Source organism: Grus americana, chromosome 26 (genome assembly GCF_028858705.1).
Source record: "Grus americana isolate bGruAme1 chromosome 26, bGruAme1.mat, whole genome shotgun sequence".
Lineage (NCBI taxonomy): Eukaryota > Metazoa > Chordata > Aves > Gruiformes > Gruidae > Grus > Grus americana.
This window is the reverse complement of record NC_072877.1, coordinates 5,603,325-5,628,619: the sequence shown is the minus strand read 5'-3', so window position 1 is coordinate 5,628,619 and position 25,295 is coordinate 5,603,325. Positions and strand designations below refer to the sequence as shown.

Here is a 25,295-nt window from a genome sequence, read left to right as displayed (position 1 = left end):
CTGCTTTTTTTTTGCTTTTTTTTTTTTTTCTATCTTAAAGGCTGATTTAGAGGTGTTTGGGAGGAGACAGCTGGGAATCTTGCGCTGATCCACTGTATGTGGTGGTTATATTGCATATGCATCTTTGAAGCAAAGCTTTATCCATCTGAGTGTTCAATGTGATGTAGACCTCCAGCCAGTCCTTGCTATGTACTGGAAAAAATGGAGGACTATTTTAGGAAAAGAACAACTCTAAATACTACAAATTAGACTCCCCTTCTCCTACAAAAGGCAAATATGTTGTGTTGCCCTTCTTTCTTTCTACATTTCATGCCACGTGAATCAGATTTTTAGTGTGAGGCATCTTTCCCTGAGAAGAGAAAGGAAGGTCTCTGTATGCCTTATTTGTAAAGTACAAATTCTGATGCTTGCCCACTTCTATGGGTGTGCCCCATCTTAAGAGCAGGCTTTTAAAGGAGCATTTGAAGGGCTCAAAAGGGGTAGAAGAGATGCAATCAAAATACTTTTCTGGATGTGTTCATAGATGATAAAGGGTATAGTAATGAGAAACCAGCCAGTTTATCCATGCTAAAGGTCTTTAATTGAAAGATATGGTCACCAATTGATCTGTTTCAGCATCTGAATCATCAAGAATGAAACTCTCGAAAGAGGAGATGCCAGGGAAGAACAGCATCGGGGTCATCTTTGTGCAGCAGCTATCGGGCATCCGTACTTGGTTCAAGAAAGGTAAGGTTTTCAGATCTTGTTATTGCCACGACAGTAGTTAAGGTCGACAAGTTGCAGGACATCAAGTCTAATGCATGATCCTTGGTTGTAGGATGTGTATTGGGGTCCTTTAAAAACAAGAAAAAAACCCACCAAACTGTGAGGTAATACCCAAGACGGCGTTAAGTGATCTGTGTGTTCATTGGCAGCCGTTAATACCTGGCACATTGCACTCATATTTTTAATCAAATTTAGCCATCTCAAGTACCAAAGCAATTATCAAAGCAAGCAGCAAGTAGGTAGAAATGCTGCTATGTCAGAATGCAACACCCTATGCCTGATTTGTAGGGCATCTTTCTCATGACAGGGTTTGCAGACAATCAGCTTGCAGTAAAGGCTCAGAGTACTTTGCCGGTGCTTCAGGATTAACTCCTCTGAGTAAAAACCTAGTTCCTTTATATATATTTAAAAATAACTTCTTTTTTCTCCCACAATACAAGAAATTCTATTGCAAGTGATCAAAATATGATTATGGCACCCACAGCAAGACAGTTGATTTGTACTAGTCTCTATAGCAATAGGTGGCATGCTACCACAGTGAATTTTTATTGCTCTGAGTGAGCAATCTTTTTAATAATTGCTGCAATAGAAATATTTTAAATGTATGAGTGAAAGATTCTCCTGTAGTCACCAAACAAAGCTGGATCTTTAACTCAGAAATGAATGATCACAAAGACATGCTATTTAATAATCTTCTGGTTTTCCAGTACAGTGGGGCACTGTATTACACTCTATATTGTTAGTATATATTACTGTGCATTGTATGGTTATGCTAGTGCCAGGTTTTGACATTACTGGAGAATCCTACGAAGTGTAGGTCACTAAACTTCTGGGTAATGTGATCGTTCCACATCTGAAAAAACTACAGGGAATGAAGCAACTTGGCTTAGTATTGTGAAACACAAGTGTCTGTGATTCCTCAGTAAACTTATCAGCAATCTCTGATCTGAAGGACAGTGGTTCTTAGGACTACCCTTTTTCTTTACCTTGGCATTACAGATGAGGTCAACCTGCAAAATTCTGGGCCAAGACTTAAGCCACTTTAAACTTTACTTAAAGAAGTACTAAGGGTTTGGATCGGATCACTTGTGGAGGTTGTAACTCAACACTGTTCCAATCCTGATCTGCAGAGACACTGAACCCTTTCTGCAACTCCTGAGGTTCTTGATTTGTGTTCATCTCTAGGTGGAACAGCAGCATTTGTGTATTATTCCCCAAGGGAAAAAAAAAGTCTGGTTAGTTAGACATAATTCATTTGATTGCACTCACCGTGAACTTCATAAGCCACATAGGTTGCGAGTCCTCTGCACATAGCAAAGATGTCTGGTCCGTAAGACTGGAGGTCACGGACAGGTCTCTTGATGAGGACGAATGTGATCTCCCTTGTGGGTTGTCCTTGACCTTTCAGGTTCTAAATAACAAATAACATAATTCAGTAAGATCAGTGCCTTGATGCATTTCATGCTCTGTATATTCCTATTTCTGGAATGATGACTCAGTACTTGGTGTTTTACTCAAAACTGTGTTTAGTACAGTCTTTTAATCCACTGTGTGACTGTAGGACCATTAGCAAGTATTGAGGATGGCTCCTATGGTAGATCTTTCTATAGGAGTCAAGGTGGAGGAAGGCTAAAGAGAACTGGGAACTCAGTTAAACAGCTGAATGGGAAGAGAGTAGCGCAGTCAGTATTTTAACAGAGAGCTCCTACAAAAGTATTTCCTCAGTCGCTTTCTAACCTCTCACCCTAGAGGTACTTAGGTTGTAACTTGGAAGCATGGAAAGACAAGTCTATTCATACAGCCTTCTAAAATGAGAACCAAAGAGGGCAGCAGCAACACTTGGCAGATACCTTTAGACTAAAATTATTTGCCAGGAGTGCTTATGGCCTCTTTGAGAACTGAGTGTTTTAGTGGGACAGTTTTTTCTGAACTGCTCTGGAGTGCTTTGTTTCAAATGAATTTCAGAATTATTTCTCTACTTGAGTGCTTTGTTGTCTGGACAAATGCCTGTATTTTCTCTTATGACCTAGGCTTTCTGCTGGTTTGTATCTCTCATGATTCAGCTACAGCCACAGGACTCCTGGCTCATATAGTTAAAATGGAGGAAAGGCTGTTGAATATAGAGATGCTCTCATTACGCCCTAAAGGAAAATGTAAGTCTGAACAATAGTGTCTGCAAAGCACTGTTGCAAAATGAAAAATGCAATTTTGTATTGAAATGACTCAGAACTATTTTTTAGGTATTGCTATCTAAAAATAATGAATGCCATTGAAGGTTTCCTAATATAAACTGTTTCTTAGCAACCTGCTAACCTAAACTTCCTCAGAGAAAATATTGCTGGGGAGGGAGGGGGAAGGGGGGGGGATCATGCACCTACTTTTTTTTCTTTTGAAAAACCATCCCCAAATTCCCAAGCCACGTTACTGTTCAGAAAAACAATCCTGCCACTTGTAAAAATCTCATCCTCTCAAGAAAGAAAAAGCACAGTTAAGAAACACTTGATGAACTCCAGGGTAAAGAGACACTTAACAGGGACAACTGGGATTGATGTAGGCTTTCAAAATTATGGTGGAATTTTATCAAAGGGTTCCTGAAAGCCCACTCCAAAATGCTTCCTTCTTGCTGGTAAGCAAGGAGTTGAGATAAGCTTCAGGGGGCACAGAGGTGCACCTCAGTACAAGCAAGCCTGGAATATAGCTAGAGGTGAATGGTTTCGCTCAAGCCTATGCTTACATAACTCTCCCCTTTTTCTTCCCCACCTTGCCTTCTTGCCCTTTAAAGCCAGGATTTTTCAAAGGACTCAGTTCTCAGACTTCGGGAGAAGCCAGTGTCTACAAAAGGTTAGTATGCTGAATGCTGAGATAAATTTTAAAATGTCTGTGCTAATTCTGTGGGCTGAATGTTAATATGGTGCTTAGTTCTTTTTCAAAAGTCTTGAAAGCTTGAAAACTTATTTAAACTTTTTTCCTCATTACTGGATTATTTGTTCTTCCTCAACTAGAGCTGCCTAAAAAAATTTTTTTTAGTCTGCAAAGAATGTGAGATTGTGAAGAGCACCATGCCAAAAATCTAAAATCTCTAAATATAAAACAGTATTAAAAAGCAATCAATCTAAATAATCTTTTAAAACATTACAAAAATAATCTAAGTGATCTACAACATGGAAAAAACAGGAAAACCCTCCACTGCATGCACTTGAAACAGGGTATTCTAACTTTTCAAAAGTTTCAAATTATGTTAACGTAAAATGTCATTGAAAGTGATGCAACATCATAATTAATGGTGTGATCTAAATGGCTTTTAAAGTAACTGTTGGTTTAAAAGCTTTTGAAAATGGCGATATCTCTGACATCAATTTATTTTGCATTACCGTACAACTTTAAAAAGGAGTAGTTACTTGTAATCTTACCGTTCTTTCTTCAACCACAGTGGGAAGTGTATCAAAGCTAGGCATCTCATTTCTGTTCATTACGGAAATGAAGCAAGCTCTCTCTGACAGCACTTTGGTTGCAATGAAGCCCTGTAAAATAAAGTTATTGACAACTAAGAATTCAGTTTTTCAATAAAGATTGAAATAAAGTCTGTATTAAAGTAACACATGCAGGCAGTTTTTGCCCCCAAACTTGGATTCAAAATGTTAAATACAGAACTTGTTTCTTTATACTTTGGTCAGCTTATAGGAGCTAGTCTCCTTGTACACTTTCTGAAGAAGCCTGCTCCTTGCCACTCACCGTATCGTAGTTCCAAATGGTTTTCCATGACCCACTATTGCTCTTTTCCTCAATAATTGCCACACGCCATTCCCTACTGATGGTCAGAGTTTGGTAGCCTCCAGAAACGGTGATTTGCTTGCTTATGTCAGTATTCTGAAACTAGAAATCAAAATAAAACAACACTTTTAGACTTTCAAGTTAGTCATCATCTCAAAGCTTTAGAAAATCACGGCTGTAATAGGATAAAAGCTGGCCCACAGGGAGCACCTTTAGTCACCACAGTATTGTCCAGTTGACAAAGAACTAAGGCTGTGGCATTCTGGAGTAGTCAAGAGAATTCTTTTAATGGATTCAATGAATAATTTCTGTATGTTACACCTGTCATCTTGGGGTTTTAGACTTTTATGTGTGAATGAAGTTTTAGATTCTTTTCCTCCAAAGGGATGGGGAAAGAAGCAAGGAAAGCTCAAGAGGTGGGTAACATAGAAACAGCAGCTATGTATGTGTAACTTGGTCGCTATACTCACATAATCAGCAAGGGCTGGAGTCAGCAGGAGTCCAAGAAGGACGGTAGTCACAATCTGAAATGAAAATGGAAAACAGAAGTGTAACTGCAGGTCTGGCTGACAAATCTGGTCATGAGAATCCTAGTGCCTTTTTCCTAATCTGGTGTTTAAGTGTACTCCTTGGATCCTTTTTTGCTTTCATATGGGAATTACAGTAGTTACCTAAACTAATCAATCCTTGCTTTACCCTAGAATAATGCAAACTAGCCATGAAGTAGGTTGCTTTTTTAAGAACTGAATCTGAAGTTGCTTCTGAGATCTGTACAGTCATATACAAATATTTTTCAAGAATGAGAAGGAATTTAAATTTCTTCTGCTTAGGCATTACAGGAAAATGGTTGATCCATTAGTGCATTACTTCAGTTTTGTGAAACTGTTGACAAAAATGGACATGGAGTAGGCTTCCTGTACATTGCATGAGGTAGAGTTAAACCTTTAAAAGAAATCTTTACCTTATCATCTGACTACGCTAACAGTCTGAGTTGCTTACTCTAGAGGAGAAAAATCGCCCCAGAGAATACCTTTTTGCTATAGAGATGCATAGGGTCTTCTGAGAGATAAAGGCAATAGTTTTTGATTCAAAGTTTTAGTTTATAAAGAGGAAAAAAAAAAAGCATTCATACTCACAGTGAATTTCATCTTGACTGCAGAGCTGATGCTAGTGCAGGTAGAATGAACGACCTGAACAGTCCACTTTATATACGTTTTCAGAATTAGGTGTGGAACAGTTAAGTGTTGAAATAAAATTACTTTGTAATTTGTATCCCTGTCTGCATGTCACTGAATTATTTCCTGCTGTAACTACTTCATAAATATGGGGATTGTACTTCTGCAAATTTTGACCTGCCAGAGTCTGATAATTATCAGATAAGAATCCATTTGCAGTGAAAAATTTTTATAGTAACTTTCTGACATGTACTAATTACATTTGAAAATTCACATCAAACTTAAGACCAGAGATAGCCTAGAGTTTTAAAAAAAAATAGACAAATAAAAGCCTTTGGACCTTCCAAAATATACTGTATGTTACCATGGAGCCATAGGGCCCGTCAAAATATATGGCCCAAATACAAAATTGCTAATGAAAACTGTTTTACAATTAATAGGCAGTTCAAGCTAAAATATTACATATATGTGCAAGTCTGTGGATGTCCCTTTGTTATTTTAGGTGGCAACAATAATTATGTTCATCTTGCCTCAGCTGCTTTTCTGTGGTGATACAAATACTTATTGAAAGAGGTGATGTTTCAGTTAGGGAGGTTTTCGAATACTTGGGGTTTGTGTCAAGTTGCTCAGTTTCATTCTGTGTGCATCCTGAGTCTGTTGCAAGGAATGACAGAAAAAGATTGCAAAATTACTTTTCAACTGGAATCCAGCACACTATTAAATTAAAGGTTTTTAATATCTAAAAATCACTTCTAGCTAGTCCTGCAAGTGCAATGTTTAATTCAATCTGGTCTCAGTTTCACTGAGTCGACCCCGCAAGTCCAAAGGGACATTTTTGGTACGTACCGTTATGCCAAATGGTGGTTACATTCTTGGTTCTTTACAAGCAGCAGCGCTTGTACGGATTTGTGTGAAAAAACACAGGTTTGTGCCGCGGGTTCTGAGGGCAGACCGCACTCATCGTCGCCCGCTTGTGGCGCCTCTGGGGGGAGGAAAAAAAAGTGGAGAAAACTCCCTACGCGGCCCGACAGGAATGAACTCTTTGAAGGAACAAAAGAACTTGCTTTTGCTGAGGTGCAGGAGAGCAGACCTGAGGCGGCCTCGGGCGGGAGGGCTGTGAGGCGTGTGAGGGGGAGAAGAATAACGGTTGGGAAAAACAGCGGGAAAACCCTGCTGAGGCGGCGGCGCTTCAGCAATGCTGGCTGGAGCAGCCCTGGCACATTAATGCCATTTCAACTTTATTAATTTACAGTTATTGCAGTATTTTTTTCTCAGAAAGACTGTTGCTAGACCTGCTGGTGGTGTCTCAAATCAGAATATCTATTTTTATGGGTTTTTTTTAAAAAAAAAAACCCTCACAAATCAGGTTGTTTCTGCATCTTGAATTTGTCTAAAAATACATGAGGGTATTCAAATACATCTATTAGATTATATTATGGCTTCTTAATTTTACTCAAGTCACTTTTGAACTTTTTTCTGTCAATACAGTTTTTCAGGTGGTTTTTAATCTTCATATTCTGTCTGCTGTGGGATAAAGGAAAAACAGAACCATAGGACTTAGGACAGAAATCTCGTGACTTTGTAATGCTGATGTGGCATGCTGCTGGGTGATCCTCAGAACTTCAATTACAATTTTAATTAAATTAGGGAAGATGGTGAACTGGTATTTTCCAGACAGCCCAAGTTACTGAAGTGATCATTGTAGATCATGGAAATTGTGTTTAGTGGCTCAGGCCTCATCCTTGTTGAGCAGGATCTTTTCTTGTAAGGTAAGCAACTCTAATTTTCTGTGCTGTTAAGAATATCTATATATCTCTGTACTTAGATGGACATTTTGAGACACAATATTGTCATCGCTTCAGGTTCACTGGAGTCTTTGCTGTCATGTCTCTAGCAATCTCTTTTTGAGTCTTGTTCTCTTCCCAGTCAGTTTAAATCTGAATCAATTTAAATTTGAATAACAAACATTGTGAAATGTAATAACATCCCGATTAGAACAAGAAAGTGTCAGAATGTAATATGGCAATTAAATTCCTAGGGTCTGGAAAAAGCAAGTACTTTGTTTCATTAGTTCAGTAGTAGTTCCCTGTCTTCTGTATAGGACACATGGTTCTTTAAGCTTTTCATGTAATAAAAAATAAGCTTGGAGATGTATTAAGCATCACAATGTGTAATATTGTAGTAAAAATAGGAATCTGTGTGCATGAAGTTAAAGTAGTTTTGCCAGAAGCTGGACTTTGCTGCAAATGTTTTGTGCCCTCTTACTGAAATTTTGGCCTTAAACAAGACAGGATTGGAGCAGGTGTCGTCCCTTGCCGGAAGCATCCGTGCCCTGGTATTTCCTGCCAAGGGGCCTACAGAGTCTCTGGTTTGATCCCTATAGATCAGCAGCCTTGCGGTGATATAGGGATGCCCTCTCCTTGCATGCTGCCCTGTGACAGCTGGGGCTGCGTGATGTTGTGCTGTGCCATGGACCCTGCTCAGGTCATATCCCTGCTGCCTCGGGGGACTTGAAATCATCATCTGTTAGAGTCTGGCCCATAGTCTTCAAGAGCTCGAAGGCCCCCAGAAAGACATTTCCCAGTGACATGTGATAGGATAAGTGAAGAGGGCTGTGCCTGTTTTATCTCAGGGGAAATGCAATGTAAAGTTGGAGAAGGAAAGGAGATTCTCTCCAGAAACCCCAGGCAAGTTGGACAGGAACTTTTGTTTAAGTACTGCAACCATATGGTTGCTTTTCTTTGGAGGTGCTAAAATATTTTTGGGTGCAGTTTTGCTTTGGTTTTAATGTCAGTTAACTATTAAAGACCCTCAAACCATCATTTTCCTGAACAGAACAGGCTGCTGCATCCTCTATTTGGAGTAACCCTTGACTGTACCTGAATGGGTAAAGTGTCTCAGAGTAACTCCTTTCAAACTCCAATAAAAGGGCCTCTGAGCAAGGAGGGAAGGTGAAGTTCTGGTATTTATCCCTTACTGAAGTGATAGGTTTAGGTGAAGAAACTAGTCCAAGCCATTTTGCCTTAGTTTTGGCCTAACTATAATTTGACTCTCAAATTTCCAACTTTTAACTGTTTAGGGTATGGGGTTTTTTGCTTCCTGTGTTAAACATTTATCAAACATTAAGCAACATCTGTATTCAACACCAGGCTGCATTTAATACACTTATTAATTCCATTATTTGCTGCTTGATTTCTAGGTTGATCAGAGCAATAGCGCCTCTGTCTTTTTGTAATTGGCCATATTGCATTGCAATGCTTATTTTTTAAAATAAAACATTGTAATACTTAATATGTCAATAAGTTAAAATAAAAATAACTCAGATATGCTTATTTCTATAAACCTGGACTTCAGACCATATTAAATAGGGTTAATGCAGTAGGTATAGCACCATTTGCTTACAGTATTGATGAATAATTGCTTAAGGCAGCATGTGAAATCTCACAGGGAAATAGTACAGGATGAGGTTTAAATGTCAAAATTGGGATTATGCAAGAATGCTAGTTTAGCAACTTGCCTTTGGAATTGCTTCCACTTTTTAAAAGGATTACTAAAAACACAGCGCAGACCAATGTAGGTTGATGATAAATTTTACTGAAACACAATAGCCTCTACACAGAGCAGAAGAGACAGATAAGTTATTGAAAATGTGATCAAGGGAAGATTATCAAGGAGAAAAATCTTGTTCATGGGTATATGGTTCTATGAATTTTCTTCTTCAAAACTTTGTCAGGAATAATTGGTGACAGTAATAGATGGGCAGATCATTAATCTTAACTTTCCAGCATGAAATGTCTTCCTTTAGGAAATTTGATCCTGAAAGAAAAGGAAAAACTGATTAGATTTGGACTGAGAAAATAAGAGAAAATGTAGCTGAAATTATTCCAATATAATATTGCAAATGTACCAGGAAATGCCATTTAAGAGTTAAACTGTGTCTTTCTAAACTTATAGTACAAGCAACTGTTAGTGCAATCTTTTTAGACAAATCGAAGCTGCAAATTGAGCTTTGAATCTCAAAGTCCTGCCGTGGCAGGACCAGTGGTAGCTAGGTATTGTATGTGCATGAAGTTGCCTAAAAAATTCAGACTTGGGTCAACATCTAGAGCCCCAAACCTTCCTGAAAAAGCCTGGTCTCTAAGAGAGTGGAGGAGTAGAGCAGAGGAGTGACAGACCTGCTGCTTTTCCTGCACGCATTCACTGATTTACAAAAAGTCATGGAATCCCACAGGATTTCAATAATTAACTTGTTCATCTTCGCTTAAATCTTTTTCATCCTTATTTGTAATCTTGTTAATCTTTATTTTGGTACACAAAACACTGTTACTAGTATACTCACCAGCAGCTGGGTAAGCAAGGTAAGAGGGAATTCCTCTGCAAAGAGCTTGAATGCGTTTTCCGTATGGGTGCAAGCTTTGGAGTCTGTTTCTTGAGATAATAAAGCGATTCTCTCTGGGTGGAAGTTGGTGAGGACGAGGTCCCTAAGCAGCAAAGAAACAAACCCAGGAAACGGCATTTAGAAAAAGCAAAAATGGAGTTCAGAATCTGTATGTACGTCTTTGATTATGGCGAAAGGGCTATTCAAGTGCAATGTAACTTTTGAAAAACTGGAATTTTAGAGTGACTCAGCCCTGCTGAGAAACTCGTCTTCAGTTCTTGGAGCCTTTTCTCCTCTTTGTGTAGGGAATAAGTACTTTTCACAGGCAATTTCATTCACCATCCTACCTTGTATCCTTGAGGCGGTGCAGGAAACCGTTTATCAAGTAAAAACCTCTTGGCCATTTTAGCAATGATGCAGGTGTTTTTTGAAAATACCTTGGTTGCAACGTAGCCCTATTAAAATAAAAAAAAGCTTTTTGCAAACAATAGACTGAATGATAAATGGATTGCCAGAGAAGCACTGGTTAAAAAAAAAAAAAAGGCTTTATACAGTACAAATAATCATAGGGAGGGAAAATATTGTTTTTTCAATTATGTTGTCTGGGTAAATTTGTCATGGAGTCTGGCAAGGGACTTTAGTAAAACGTAAAATGCCTTCTCCAGTAATGCCACGTGTATGATACATTATATTGCTTAAGTCAGGTGAAGGAGCTCACTGCTGAAAATATCAGTGCAGCATACAGTAGAGCAGAAACAATAAAATCGTTAAATGGGAACATTTTTAAGCATCTTCTCTAAAATCTTGTTGAGTTTTGTTGAAGCTTAGGTGTTTTTGAAAAACCTTTTGGTTATTTTCCATTTCTTTGAGCCATGGTGGCAGCCACTTACAGTCTTGATGTCCCAGACAGATTTCCAGGCCTCAGAGCCCTCCGTTGAGTCGCTGCCGACCCTGGTGTCGGTGAGAGAGTGATGTGAGTTTTCATCGTGGTGCCCCTTAAAATTTTTCTTGCCGTTCTGATTTTTGAAAAAGATGAAAGGAGGTAAGGATTTAGGTTTGTGGATTCCTGGTAGTCTTTCATTCAATAACGCAATAGCTCTAGTAACCAATGTTTTGGAAAATTATTACTCTTGGAGATCAGATTGAAGGGGAGAGAATTTCTGGCCTTAGAGGGGAGGCTGGGAAGTCATTAGTACTGTTGTGTTAAACTTTACATTCAGGCTTTATCTAGCCCTGGTTTTCATGTCTGATGGAGCAACCTTATGAAGACACAAGCTGTAACATTACTGCTCTACCCCCCCCTACAGAATGCCTATTAGACCAGGTGGGAAAGAAGACATTGTTTCATTTAAACACTGAAGAATTTCCTTTAAAGTTAAACACTAAACTGGATGTTCAGAGTCAAACTTAAAAAAAAAAATCTAGGAAAATTAAAATAATTCCTTATTGTTCTTTCCTCAGCAGGAACTTGCAGGTGGAGGATTATGTACAGTATTTCACTGGTGTTTTTTGGTCGGATCTTTCATGCTAATACTTGTTTCTCTCCACACAATTATTTTCACAGTGTTTATGCTAATCTCAAGACAGACTGTTGATTTTCTATCTAGCAACTATCTTTTCCCTTGATATATCAAGGACTGAAATATTTTCTTTGGTATATATAAAAAAAAGAAGCTTCCTGCTAAGTATCAGACTTTAAATACAACTTTATTTTCAGAAACGTATTTTTCAGAGGCTGTAGCTAAAGTTAGTTCTTATGGCAGCAGTGTTTAATTTCATTTAGCTCTATACTTACCCTGTTAGCAAGAGCTGCAGCCAGGAAAACTCCAAGAAGAGAAGTAATCACAATCTGAAATGAATAGTTGAAGCTCACAACACTTTAATATTGTGACTACTTATCTTGCATCAAGTTATTTGCTGTCTTAAAATAATTTTGACTTCCTGTACATAAAGTTAAACATGCTTAGCACTTTTCTGAAGTGGGGTCTAGCTGATGAGTATTTAAATATGCACAAGAGCTTTTTGTTAATGAGTTTATATCAGATCATCCATTCACATAAATTACTCTAACCATCTGAGGTTAAGTATACTTTGCACAGTTAAGATGATTTAAACACAGTGGCTTTTAAAATATGTCCAGCCCCAGTTCAGTAAACTCCTTGGAAAAAGGTGGTCTGAAATATTTTGTTTAAAAGAGTGAACTTTTCACCCTGAGCCTTTGATTTCAGACATGGAGCAGCTCCATGAAATGCCCATGTGCGTGTGCACTTATTGTGAGGAGTTGGAATATGGATGCACAGTACAGCTTTCTACTTGGAACACAGCAGAAATGGGACTTGAGCATCCTCATAGTAGATTTCATACCTCTGAATACAGGGCTTATAGCGTAAGGGTAGGCACAATCATTTTTGTTCAGAAAAATGTAATGTTAAACACTTTGTTACCCCTTTATAAAATAATACAGTTTCAGTGACTCACATGCTTGTTGTTACTCAGATTTCTCTAGGGTCAAAACTACTGCTGATTTATATTTTTCTGAGATTTGATATGATGATAAATTTTTTTGTAATAATTATGGTGAACAATTGTTCTCTTGGAGACAATCCCTCTACTATTGAATCAGTCACATATTTCATCTACTTCAAAGGATGATTTTTATGAGCAAGATCCAAGTGTGACTCAGTATTTAGCACTAACATTTTGGAATTTATCCTGCAACAATTTCAGGCTGCTGTAAATACCCCTGCTTTACAGTCATGCACTTGGACTCTTTCATGTCTCATGGTTCTTCTGTGGTATCATCAGATAGCTGTGCCATAACTTTATATAACTTGTTGAGACTGACTTGCATTTGAATTGTGAATGAGAGAATATTGCCCTTTCAACGTTTTACGTGTGCGTTGCCCTTGTAATAGAGAACTTGTCTCTTTCACGTTTGAGTAGGCATATGGAATGAAGTCATTGCCAGAAGTGAAATTTCACCCATGCAGTCCCGACCCATTTGGCATTTTTACTCTAATCCCTACATAAATCACTAGTTTACTAGGTGCCAAGAAAGTCTCAAAATAATTTTAAAACTGTCCAACCTTAACAGTTTTATGAGAAAGTGATACATATACTTACAGTGAACTTCATTTTGATGGTAGGTGAGGCATGATCTGCTGGTAATTGATGTGTACTCTTAGTTTTTATACAGTAATATCCCAAAGTTAAATCTTAAAATCGGTTTACCTTATTGGCACGTGCCCTGTGTTCACAGAATTGTGACGGGTTTCCTGGGGAAGTGCTCTGATAAGAGGAGGCTTTGATACCAGCCTGACTGAATTAACTTCATACAGGAAGATGAAAGAAAACTTGTCATGGTAAGTTCAATGTGTTTTATAGTAACTTTTAAATAAAATTAAAAAAAGAAAAACCCAGAACCAGAGAATAGATGCCTGATAAAATTTGTAGTGACGCTTTGTGCCTATGTGGCAAAGGACTCAGCCTAATATTTTATTCATAGCTGATACCATCTTTTAAATCAATGGAGGTGGTAATCTTGCTATGTTGAAAATGTAAAGTCAGTCCCCAGAAATCATGAGGTTGGTTCTGAATTATAGAAATTACTGAGTTCTTTCGTTAACCTTTCTTTCTGAGTTTGTTCAGTTAGGATCTGCTTTCCAGTCTTCAGGCATGGCCTCTGTATCTTCAGAGCCTCTTCATGGAAGTAGTACCTGATTATGGACTAAGGGCTAATTCTAGAAAGGGACCATAAACTGGCAATAACAAAAAATGAGTAAGGGAAGAGCAGTAACAACAGGCATTTTGTGTCAACTATTATTTAGAAAGTATCATAGAATGATAGACTGGTTTGGGTTGGAAGAGACCTCAAAGCCCATCCAGTTCCACCCCCTGCCATAGGCAGGGACACCCTCCACTAGCCCAGGTTGCCCAAAGCCCCATCCAACCTGGCCTTGAACACTTCCAGGGATAGGACATCCACAATTTCTCTGGGCAACCCATTTCAGTGCCTCACCACCCTCACAGGGAAGAATTTCTTCCTAATATCTAATCTAAATCTGTCCTCTTTCAGTTGAGAGCCATTACCCTTTGTCGTAAGTAGATTTTAATATTTCTCTGAATTTGATAATTATATACAGAGCCACAGCATAAGAGCTTATTTGCCTTGTTTGTTGCAGAAACTTTGCAAAATGTGTAGTTTTTTTAACTGGCCAGTACAAATGTCTGAGTCTTTTTGTCCAGCAATATTGTCCATTGTTGTTTAATAAACTGATCTATATATATCCTCAGATAAATTGGATTTGTTTCTTAGCTGTGCCTGTTACAGAAGAGGCACTTTCAGAGGTGCTCATTTACTTACTCCAAAAGTGCTTTTTGTTTAACAGCAGTTCTGTTGGTCCCTCTGTATACTAATTGTGCGCTTTACTGTAGCTCAGCATGGGTTTGCACACTAAAGTTTCCTTTGCATTGCCAGAATGGCATGATGGGGACTTGGTCTCACTGTAAACTCTGAACTAACTTCTCCACTGTCATCAATTGCTGAGGATCATTGTTGCAGCTGTTACTGGAAAAGCCAGGAAATCTTACTTTAGTTGAGAAGGTGAGGCCCAATTCTCATTTATACCAGTCAGAGCAGCACTCTGTCCTTCTGCTACTAACTAATGCATTGCTCGGACGACGTGAGTGCAGAGGAGGTGTAGCAGTCTGCCAGCACTGTGAGCAGAGAGCTCTGTTTTTCATCTATTTTGCACCCGCTTTGCAATTTGCACGAGGTGTAAAATATGGTGAATGAAAATAATAAATTGCTGAGGGAAAAGATTTACTGTTCTTCTAATTGGACTGATTTGTGCATGCCAAATGGAGACAGGTATGTCCTTAGCCTCCAGGATCCGAAATACACAAAAAAGTCTTATTTTGTATGTCACGAAATCCTCATAGTCTCTGGAAACTTAATTAATTGACTAGTTCTCAAGAAGGGCATTGAGAAACTGAACTGTGTAATGCTAATCCCTATGGTGTCGTTAGCAATGAGTTGGAAAGCACTTTTGTCCTTTTCTTCCAACAACCGTAGCCAATTTGGCCATTACAGTAATGCATCACACTTGGAAGCCTGAATCTCCACATCTCTCAACTTCTGATTACTGGAGTAGTTTGTATGGCAAACACACAGCTAGAGCATTTGACATTAAGAATAGCTTACGAAACTAATTACAATAGTAGAAGCCAGGAAAAAGGGTAGGGAGGAGTGCTTTTACTGTATAAGACCCTGTTTTTCCAGTACAAGCTTGTCTCTGTCTCATTTTTAAGGCTCAGCTCAAGGCATTCTGTTTCCATACTAAATTCTTGTACCACTGTGCAGCAAACTCCCAAGGCTAAGAGCGGTTCCAGTTTTAACCCTATTCTCAAATTAGTGTTTCATTTTGTGCACATACTTACATTTTCACATGTTTTTCTAGGCCTTACTGGCTAGCAAGAATAAAACTGCTGAAACTCTTTCTGGATTCATCCTTGAAGCTTGATTTATTATTTAACTACAGAATGTGATTAATTCTGCTTGACCTTGTGCCACATAGATTGTTCTAGACAAACTGTGTCACCTCATCTTAATCTAAGTGTGTGGCATACCCAGCTGAATGCAAATGGAAGCACAGAGAATTTTGTTGATTTTTTGAGGTGTTGCTTCATTCTTTACTTTTGTCCCACTACCTGCTCACTCCCTGATAAAGTAAATATTTATGAAAAGTACCTGGGGAAAAAAACCCATGAGTCACCAGGGGAGTTTATTATGATAGTATAATCTCACCTTAAGTTGATTGAATCCATCTCCCTTATGTGTTGAAATTCCTGTTTGGTAATCAGCCTTGAACTGAAATTGTACAATTATTCTACTCATTTGATGTTCAAGGTTCTCAAGTGCTTAAATGATTTTTAGTGCATGACAGTGCCAAATAATGGGTCAAATTCTTCTGGCAGTTTTACTTATGTAGATTAAGAGTAATTCTGTAGCTTAATCATGTTTCATCAGGGTAAATTAGAATGTATTTGAAAATATTTTGCCTTATTAAAATAACAGAAATTTTCCTGTGACAATAAACATTGCTATGTTGTAACAACCTATTACTTGTTCTGAACATTACTTAAATTCCGTTTTCTGCTGGCTTCCCTGATATGACCAACTCCAAGTGTAACAGTTGAGGAAAAAGTGATTTTATTAGGGGAAAAGTCTGATAGTCTTCGCTTGGATCAAAAGTATACAAAGGTAGAAAACTACTTTGAGAATGTGGGCGTCATTGTGAAGTTACAAGTTCACTGAGGGGTTTGAGTCATGGCTTCTTATGCTAAACCTCACTCTGCCTGAGGATTGGGGAAAGTGAAAGTTGTGTGTGTGGAAATTAGAGTGGGCTATAGCCCTTCTTAAGCAGCTCTTACTTAAATTGCTTCACATAGAAGGGCACTTGAAGGACTCTGGGCGTAGTCATGGATGGTCTTGCCTCTGGGTGCAGGTGTGCTAATTTTGGATGTATTACTGGGAGATGTGTGGATTCACTGTGGGGGGGAAGTCTCTAAAAAGCAAGGCTTTCCTTTTGGAGGTATATCTAGGCTTAGCCTGAGAGAACTAGGAGTGTGTTCTCTCTTGCAATAATGTTAATTAGTCAAATGCTTTTTAGAAATTAATTTTTGGCCTTGTCTGTTCAGATCAGTAAAACTCAGTCAGTTCTATGTAAGGTGAAAATCATGAGATCGTGGCTATTGTTGTAATTCTCCTTCACTAAACTGTTGATTTCACATGTTCTGCTCTTACCTGGGCCTAAGCTTATTGATGCTTAAGAAAGCAGAAGCTCGTGCTGCTTGGGTGTTTTTCAAAAGAAACGAGTATATGAAGGCATAATGACTAATGGAAAGTTAATTCAAGCTTTAGTTTAAAAGCATTTAAAACTTACTAAAGCTTTTTGTTTTAGCTTGTGGTGCCTGAACCCTGTTAGATTCCTGCTATGAAAGGCTTATTTGACTGCTGAAATCTACTCTGAGTATTTCTGACATATCTGTAATCTTAGAAACAAAGAATCTTTTGAGAAGAAGGGACAGAGTGAGCTTTCAAGAGGAGGATAACATCAATCTAATCTAATCTAATTAGTCTAATCTAACTGTGCTTGTCACAATTTGATATCTGTTTATATGTATTCTGAGATATTGCTTAGCAGCACAGCTTTGTTACGCTTGAGATAACATTTTCCATTCGGAGTTAGGTGGAATAAAGCAAATGCGTGCAATTTCCTTTTTTTTCATTGAGGCCTGTTTGCTGACAGAGATTTCCATTCAATCTCTTTCACCTTTTTTCCGATGACTGAGATTACAGAAATGTGTTGGCTGTTAGGTTGAGTTCTTGTTTTATTAGAAGGGAATAGGCCTCAATTATGACTTTCTAGTAGAAAGTAGAGCGTGATACGTCAAGGTTCTGGCACTGACTGACGTGGAGTCACAGATGAGGAGGAGTCCAGGTGAGGTCGTAGTTGTAGTAGAATACTTTTCATGGCAATATCATGCATTCATTGACACTTTCATAAAATACAGAAAACAGAGGGAGCGTTAAAGGAGGAATGCCCATCCTACTCCTTTTGTTTTGTGACCTTGTGTGAACACACATCCTCTGAAGTTTCATGACACTCCTTTGAGTGCCGAGGAGGCTAGGAGTTACCCAGATTGTCTTGTGAAGCACAGTTGTTATTCCTAATTATGTCACTAATTTCAATGCATGGGTTAATACATTATGGTAACCAATCAAAAATGAGCAGCACTTCTTGTTAAGAGTTCATGTGTATATTAGATGGAAGAATTGGTCTGTTTGGTGTCTGGCACATAGGCCACCATGACATAGGTATTTCTTTCCAGGATTTGTCTGCAGATTATCAGGCTGTTAGGAATTATATTTCGGAAGACAAAATGCAGTTCGTATGAATGAATAGTAGAGTTATTCCTGATGTCATTTAATTCTGAACAATATCCTGTTAAATATTTAAAAAATGGAACAAGCAAGAGTGGGAACTCCTCTAAAGTTTAAACCAGTAAATAATAGTCATTTGTAGAGTTATTGATTTTATAAAAGCTGACTTACTGAGTGCTTTTAACATATCGGGGTCAGGTTATCTGTGCCAACCCAAAATTCAGATATGAGGCTTACCACAGTGTGGCACGTAGATATGGACTTGTTCGAGTCATGAAGAAAAGTTCTGTCAAGTGTTTCCCACACCTCCAGCAAGATATAAAAGTTAAAGGTCTCTGGGATTTTGTTGCATTCTTACTTTCTGCAGCCTCTTGTTCTTATCTGAAAGAAAAATGAACGGATTTGTGAGTATATCCATTTTTGTTGAACTTGCATTATAAAAAGCTCCTTATTTTTAAAAACAAAAGGGTAGACAAGAAGATGCTCAAGTGGTACAGTACTGGGACTAATATGATCTGTGTATTGTTTCTTTGGGTTGTTCAGTGGGAAACTTGCATTTCTTGGGTGTGCGGTAATCCTCTTGGAGTCAGTGGAAGCATCATTTGAGCAAAGAGTGCAGAACTTGATTACAATTCAGAAGGGGCATTTAGTCATGCTTTAATAATTCTTCATTTGCCTCTACAACTGTAATTAACATGGCATCAAGGAGGGACTTTTGAAAAGTACAAAAAATCTAATGGTTATCATCCTGCTTTTTCAGTTACAGGCAAAATAGAGCCTAATAGCAAGAATTTTACAATGAGGAATTGTAGTTGTTTTCAACTGAGATGTGTTAAGTGGATAATTTTTCAAACACGCTACAGCTGCTTCCCTCAGTTAATGAACTCTTTGGGATTTTTTATGGCACTGCCTGGTGTTTCTGTTAGGTGAGAATGCTTATTCCTTTTACAGGCTGCGGTTCTTGTTTTGCTGGGAGTCTTTTGGACTCAGACTTCTGCATTGGATGTAAGTAGACTGATAAGACTTCTTGTTCAGGTACTCATTTAAAATGCATTAGATTCCTGGGCAGGGGGGCAAATATAATAGGAAGAAAAGCACAGAAGAAACTAACAAGATGCTTATTCCGAAGCATAAGTAGCATTTGGCAAAGGTGACAATCATATAAGTCAGAGGCAGTTCTGCGCAGGTGCACAATAACAAGACATTTGTGGGGCACAGGTCCCCTTAGCTCAAGCTGGAATTTGGAGACTGTAGCAGTCTTCTGCCAGTCCCTGCTGCCACACAAAATGACTGGGATGCCCCACGCTGTTTTTCCTTAGCCTGCAGTGAGGGCCTGTCTCCTCCTTTCTCAGCCTGACTCACTCTTGCATAATTAATCTCCACCTCAAGGGCCTCCTGAGACTGCTAGGAGTTGTTAAGGAATTTAGTATTTACATAAAGCAATTGTGCTTGCTTATTTGAGAGAAAGCATTTGTTCATATTGCACCTTTTAAAGGTGCAAGCCAGATGATGAACAATAATTTAATGTTTTTTTTACCAAAGACTTTTGTCCTGCAAGAACCTGGCAATGCCTACGTCACTGGAACTATGACTATTCACAATGAGAAACACATTGTTGAAGTTCATGTCCGTTCTGGCGTGTATTCCTCTGATACCATTTTTGACTACTCGCATGTAAGTAAATCTAAGAATCTGCCTAGACTTAATCTCTGAGGAAGTTTTTAAGCTCAGAAATGATTTTAGAGTATTTGTACCATAAGCTGTCCTGAAACACTGTTTCTTTGAAGAGTCCATCGCCTTTCCACCTCTTCGGCCATCTCTTTGTTTCACTCATATGATGGTGCAGTTTAAAAGACTTGTAATGAAACCTGTGGTGGTGGTTCACGAAAGTGAGAAGAATGTCATTGACCTCAACAAGGTCAGAGTTGAGGATGGGCTGCCATCACTCCTGTGTAGCAAGCACAGCAGAAGTCTGTTGGAAAAGATAATTCCAGTCTTACAGACAGACATTAGTGTGGGGAGGCTGATTCCATTCCTCAAAGGTGACAATGTAAATGCAGAGTCATTCCACAATAGTAGCCTGCGTAGCCACTTTGTGTTTCTTCTGGATTGTCCTAAAGAGTAGGAGGAATCAACTAATATTAGTGGTATTAATTAAATTAACTATATTTTTTTAATCACAGGGGTATATTGCAACAAGGTTATTTTCACGAAATGCCTGCTTTATCATGAAAATAAATAAGGAATACATCCCAGAGCTGCAAGAAATTGGACGCCTGGCTTTTGAGAGAAAGGTGACTTTGTAGCAAAACCCATACTGTATACAAGAAAGGCTATTGTATGAGAGTTGCATGGGTGTGATGGGAGCCCTCTGTTCTGCCTTTAAGAACAGCTGTTCTTAGGGGTGTCTCTTACTGCATTAGCAGTGATGATGAAGCAGATCTGACAAGATAGAGCTTCAAGGGAATACCATGTAAAACATTGTTTTAAGATAATGAGCTATCATGACCCCCACACCTTGCAGTTTTATAGTGGATTGTCATTGTGACTAGAACTGTGATATTCCGTATCCTTGGAATTAGTGTAATTTGACTATTTTGAGGTGATTGCAATATGAGTTCAGACAGGTTTTCCCTCTCTTTGTTGTCATGTTGATATTTTGAGTTAAACATAACTTGACATAATTTTGTTTGCAGAACAGAATTTAGAAATTAATTTACTTTGACCAGGCTTTGACTTTTCTATTCAGGCAAAGATTTTGTGAAGGTGACTGGAAGTATTGCCTGTAGATGAACTTGAGTTCTGGCCTGATTTGACAGCCTAACAGTAGTGCACTTACAGCAAAATTTACTGCCAATTAATATAGCTTATTATGATAGTAATGCAGCTCAATTTTGCTATGTTGACAGAACTAGTATCTAGTGAACTTTGTTTCTGAATAGATTGAAAATATTTATTTTCTTTAAAAGCATGTATCTTCTTTAGCTAACGTTTTGTGTGAGGCAAAGTAAGGTGACTTTAGATTTTTGGGATTTTCTCAAAGGATGTCCTAGTAGAATGAAACCAAAGCTACATTATTGATGATGTCTAACATTCTCTTCTTAGACTATGGAGAAAGTATACTCTCCAAATATTGTGTGGGTACAGTTTCGATCTGGCCATTCCATGCTTGGGAGTTTCAAAGACTGGCTTCTCTATGGTAGACCCATTGAACAGCTCTGCACAGGTCTGCCTCTCTACCAGCTTGCAGAGACTCAACGTAAGTTACAAGATCAAGAACACTATGCTTCTGTTACAGTACACAAGCACCTTTTTATCCGTTAAACTTAAGTCCATATGGTACCTTTGAGGCAAGAACCTGTTTTAGAGAGGAGTAAACTAGCTAGCAGGATTGAAAGTGTAAGGCTCTGGGATGGTTTGAAAAATCTGGTAAAGCACTGTTTTTCATCTTTAGGCATCTAAACATCTGGAACAGCTGTTCCAAAGTGGTTTGCCTGGTGTCAGGGGAAGCCACTGTGTAGGAGCTGTACCAAACTTATGCCCTAATGACACAATGGTCCCACAAGGCATCTGCTGTATGTCAGCATGCTACCGCTGTATGCAGGTTATGGGAAACGAGGAGCACAGAGGTGATTTAAAGCCATACAGACATTTCCTCCCTTTGAGTTACACCATAGAAGTTTTACACAGTATCTATTGAGACCAACAGGAGCCTCCAATAGGACCACAACTGGGGATTTGAAACTTGTGTATTTAACAGAATTTTCCTTGCTGGATACAGGGGTCTTGTCACTGATGTCTTCATTTTCTTGTTTCTTTTAGCACTAATGAATCTTCGTCACTGTAGCAATGCAGGAATTCCAAGCATTTTGGGCATTAAAATCTGTGAAAATCACAGTTAGGCTGGATCTTGCTGCATGGAAATGGTTTGTTTCTTTGTATGCTTTTGTGATGGTAGCCATGTTCTCCAACTGGAACAAAACTTGGTGTTAGACTCAACTTGCCTATCCTAAGCTTTGAGTGCAACAAACCTATGATATATAAATAAAGATAATGCAATAATTAAAATGCTTTGTCTTTTTTCTTCATCCAACAGTAGAAGAGAAATAAAGTGGCCCTTGCTAGTTTTCCTATAGAAGAGATATGTTTCCCTTTGGTGCATGCTTATCCTCAGGCTGTAACATGACGCAGACATTGGTATCTGCTTCATGCCAATGAAGAAACAGTAACAGAATCATTTTTTCCAGTGGAGAACTTCCCTTTGGCATCAGCACCCAGCCTCTTCAGGTGCTGACTCACCTTATGTATGATTGCTGGAGGGAGGGAGCAAATGGATGAATGGGTAGATAATGGGAGGGAGCAGATCTATGTTATCAACAGTTGCAGAGAAGCTTGAATTCTGCATGGCCAGTGAAAATTTATAGGAATTTAAATAGATGCGATGGGTCAGAGCTTTTTGTTCTGGGCATTTTTCAAACTTGGATAGAGGAGACTGTCCCAGTCCTAAAAAGTTCATAAGCCAGAATAAAATTATCCTTTCACACAATTGCAATGTAAAAAGAGCTGTGACCACTTGCTGAGTGTCCTGTGTATGCTGGAGAGTAGTTTGTGTCAGGAGCCGATCAAAATGCAGGATGAGGTTGCATTGGTGCTGCCTGCCTGCTCCTCTCCAGTGAATGGTTGAATTCACACATCCTTTCCATCAGTGTTTGGAAGGAGTGTATGTTTTGGGGCTGAAGACTAAATGGTTATTGGAGCCTCGAATGGCTGCCAGAGGGCAAGGCATTCCTTTGGAGTCCAGGAAACTGGCCCCAGTTCTGCAGTTTGTTGTTTTCAAATCAGACTCCTGGTCAAACCATCTGCTATTTGTTAAAAGAACATTTTATCACATGGTGAAACTCTTCTTTTAGATTAATTGTATTCACAACAGGCTGCAGGTTCTTGGTGATCCAAAGAATGTTTCTGGAGGATCAGACTTTGGTAATTAAATCCAGGAATACTTGTATGTGTCTGCAAGATTCAAGATAGCCTGTTTAGCTGTGTTTTGAAGTGGAGCTCACTGATGGGAAGTGAAACTAGGTGTTGTAGTTGTGATGTTTTTGGCTGATGCATGGGGAATGTGAAACACCTCAAAGCACTCTGAGAGCACCACTTGGCAAGGTACTCATGTGGGTTGTGACTTTCAAAGCTTTTGTGCTTGCAGTATCCAGAGAGGCTGCTGTTTCAAGACCTTCAAAACACAGTTGGAAGCTCTAATCTAGTTTCCAAGTGACAACTGTCGTGTTTCAACCCTTTCTTTGTGTATTCTTCTGGTAGAAGACATCGGAGTCATGACAAGCCCTGCCCTGAGTCAGCCAGGCTTTTCAAAATCTAGAAAAAACTGCCTTAACTATCTCAGGCTCTATGCATCTTTGGATTATTTCTTTAGGGATGCTGACATGACATTGACTATCCAGTGAAAGTTTGAAGACCAGAGACTGAAGTAGATCCCAAAGGAACAAACTGGTAGAGCTTCCAGAGAGGCAGACTAGATGTATGAACAAAGCTGAGTCTTATTATTCTAATATTATTATTTAATTCAAAGTTATTTAAAATAATTAGTCTATGCAATCTGGTTTTCTGTCTAATTGCAGTATAGATGAATCTGAACCTTTACTGTGAGTACAGTGTAATGATCCTTTGAGACTCTCATCCTGTTGCTACTAGTTTAATCAGAATTAGTTACTTTAAGGCAACCCTCTACATACTACAGTTATTTATTAATGGAACAGTGTTCTGAGATGTGTGAGAGAGAGCTGAATAAAACAACTGAGTGGTTATGCATGGTTATAAAAGATGCAGGGCTCAACTCTTGACCCAGGGATAAAAAGCATTATGCATGTGAAGAGAGTTCCTATTCTCCTCTTGCGTAGTTGCTTACAGATGACGGGGATTATTCTGAATGGACAAAATAAGGGGTGCATTGCTGCCTTGATACTATCAACGGAAAACTGAAGAACAATCTGCTATGTATGGTTTGCTATCACAGAAATGGTCTGTGCACGAAGCAGGAATTCAATCCAACTCTTCAGTCATCACTGATGGCTTAAAAAAAATCCCTTTCTATGGTTTGACTGAATTTCGTTTAAATTGTAAGCATATTTGAGGCCTTACATTTTTTGCTTAGAAAGTATTGCATATACATCTAAAAGCTTACCAATAAGCTTTTAGTGTTTGCCTACTAATTTTGAAGGTAGTGTTACAAGCTTGGTAGATTTGCACTCGGTACTAGAGCAAATAGTTTTACAAAGACCTCTGAAACAAGCCTCAATACCTCATTATCTGCCATTTAATTTTGTTTGAGCTAGGGAGGTAGTGTTTCTGCCTTTCATGTACTCAAACATGGAGGAAGATTGTTTCTAGCTTTTATTTCAGTTCGCAATCTCATTGTATCAGTCAGGCCTGTTAGCAATGTATTTGCATTTTGACTGCTGTGTGTATTGTTTGATAAATAATGCTTCAGCTATCCACCCACTCCAATGCCAGGGTGCACGGCTTAGAGGAAACTGTTCTGAATGGCAAATCTCTTTTGCCCAGAGGTAAATCTGTTGTGATGTTGCTGTACCTTTTGGAGTGCAGCTCACAACAAAGAGAAAAGGGAGCACAGCAAGAATCAAATACCATATGACCCATATGCCCACCATCTCCTTTCCTCTGTTTTTCAGAGATGATGGTCTGCTTTCACATGAGCATATGGATGGGCATGTTACAGCTCTGAATGTACAGATGTTGAGCCCAGGCTTGTTGGTATACCAACTTATCGCTGGTTTCAAAGATCTTGCTAGAAATGGCTGCAGAGCAAAAGAAATGTATTCTGAATTTAGTAACTAACTGCAGGGCAAACAGGAATGTATACCCAGCTCTGAACAAAAGCAGAGAAAAGGACCTACGCAGGAGAAAGAATTTTGATATTTTATCTGTTTGATACTGTAGTTGGCCCGTGCTATTTCCTGCTGTTTCCTTTGCTGACTATGCCACAGTTCATCATATGTTTTACGTTCCTGTCTTAGACTATAATTGATCTGTTTTTCTTATCCAGCAAGGTATGGATGTTATTACTTGACTACAGGGAAAACCCAAGGAAGTAAAAAGCAGCAATAGGTAAAGTGTCCCTGAAGATATGGTCCATCTATTGTCTTAAATGACTGTAGGCTGAAAAATGTTTTCAATCTATAAATCCACAGCCTGCCAGCAAAGCATCTGGACTGAATGTTCATGATCT

The 25,295-nt window shown here is 38.7% G+C and overlaps 2 protein-coding genes across 3 annotated transcripts; one reads left to right on the top strand and one right to left on the bottom strand.

Annotated features, from left to right (window-relative positions):
* Window positions 1-695: 695 nt before the first annotated feature.
* On the bottom strand, window positions 696-5,842 carry GKN1 (gastrokine 1). The gene is made up of 6 exons (XM_054804466.1): window positions 5,673-5,842; window positions 5,007-5,060; window positions 4,498-4,638; window positions 4,176-4,286; window positions 2,035-2,176; window positions 696-833 (listed from the first exon to the last, which is right to left on the bottom strand). The coding sequence occupies exons 1-6, from the start codon at window positions 5,682-5,684 to the stop codon at window positions 736-738; spliced, it is 558 nt and encodes a 185-aa protein (XP_054660441.1). The 5' UTR covers window positions 5,685-5,842; the 3' UTR covers window positions 696-735.
* On the top strand, window positions 3,460-22,000 carry GKN2 (gastrokine 2). Of its 2 annotated transcripts, XM_054804468.1 has the most exons (7): window positions 3,460-3,606; window positions 13,349-13,451; window positions 18,986-19,039; window positions 19,577-19,708; window positions 20,218-20,328; window positions 21,140-21,293; window positions 21,857-22,000. In XM_054804468.1, exons 2-7 carry the CDS (start codon window positions 13,449-13,451, stop codon window positions 21,934-21,936), a joined length of 534 nt encoding a protein of 177 aa, XP_054660443.1. In that variant the 5' UTR covers window positions 3,460-3,606; window positions 13,349-13,448; the 3' UTR covers window positions 21,937-22,000. The 2 variants fall into 2 exon arrangements, with proteins under 2 accessions (XP_054660443.1, XP_054660442.1); XM_054804467.1 differs by lacking the exons at window positions 3,460-3,606; window positions 13,349-13,451 and adding an exon at window positions 18,411-18,438.
* Window positions 22,001-25,295: the final 3,295 nt, after the last annotated feature.

Bases quoted from the DNA above. Each gene is read 5' to 3' on its own strand.
- GKN2 (XM_054804467.1), top strand. The intron at 20,329-21,139 runs GTGACTTTGTAG...TTCTCTTCTTAG, and splicing joins GCCTGGCTTTTGAGAGAAAG to ACTATGGAGAAAGTATACTC. The intron at 21,294-21,856 runs GTAAGTTACAAG...TGTTTCTTTTAG, and splicing joins CCAGCTTGCAGAGACTCAAC to CACTAATGAATCTTCGTCAC.
- GKN1 (XM_054804466.1), bottom strand. The intron at 4,287-4,497 runs GTGAGTGGCAAG...TTTATTTTACAG, and splicing joins CCATTTGGAACTACGATACG to GGCTTCATTGCAACCAAAGT. The intron at 834-2,034 runs GTGAGTGCAATC...TTGTTTTTAAAG, and splicing joins TGTGGCTTATGAAGTTCACG to GACCCCAATACACATCCTAC.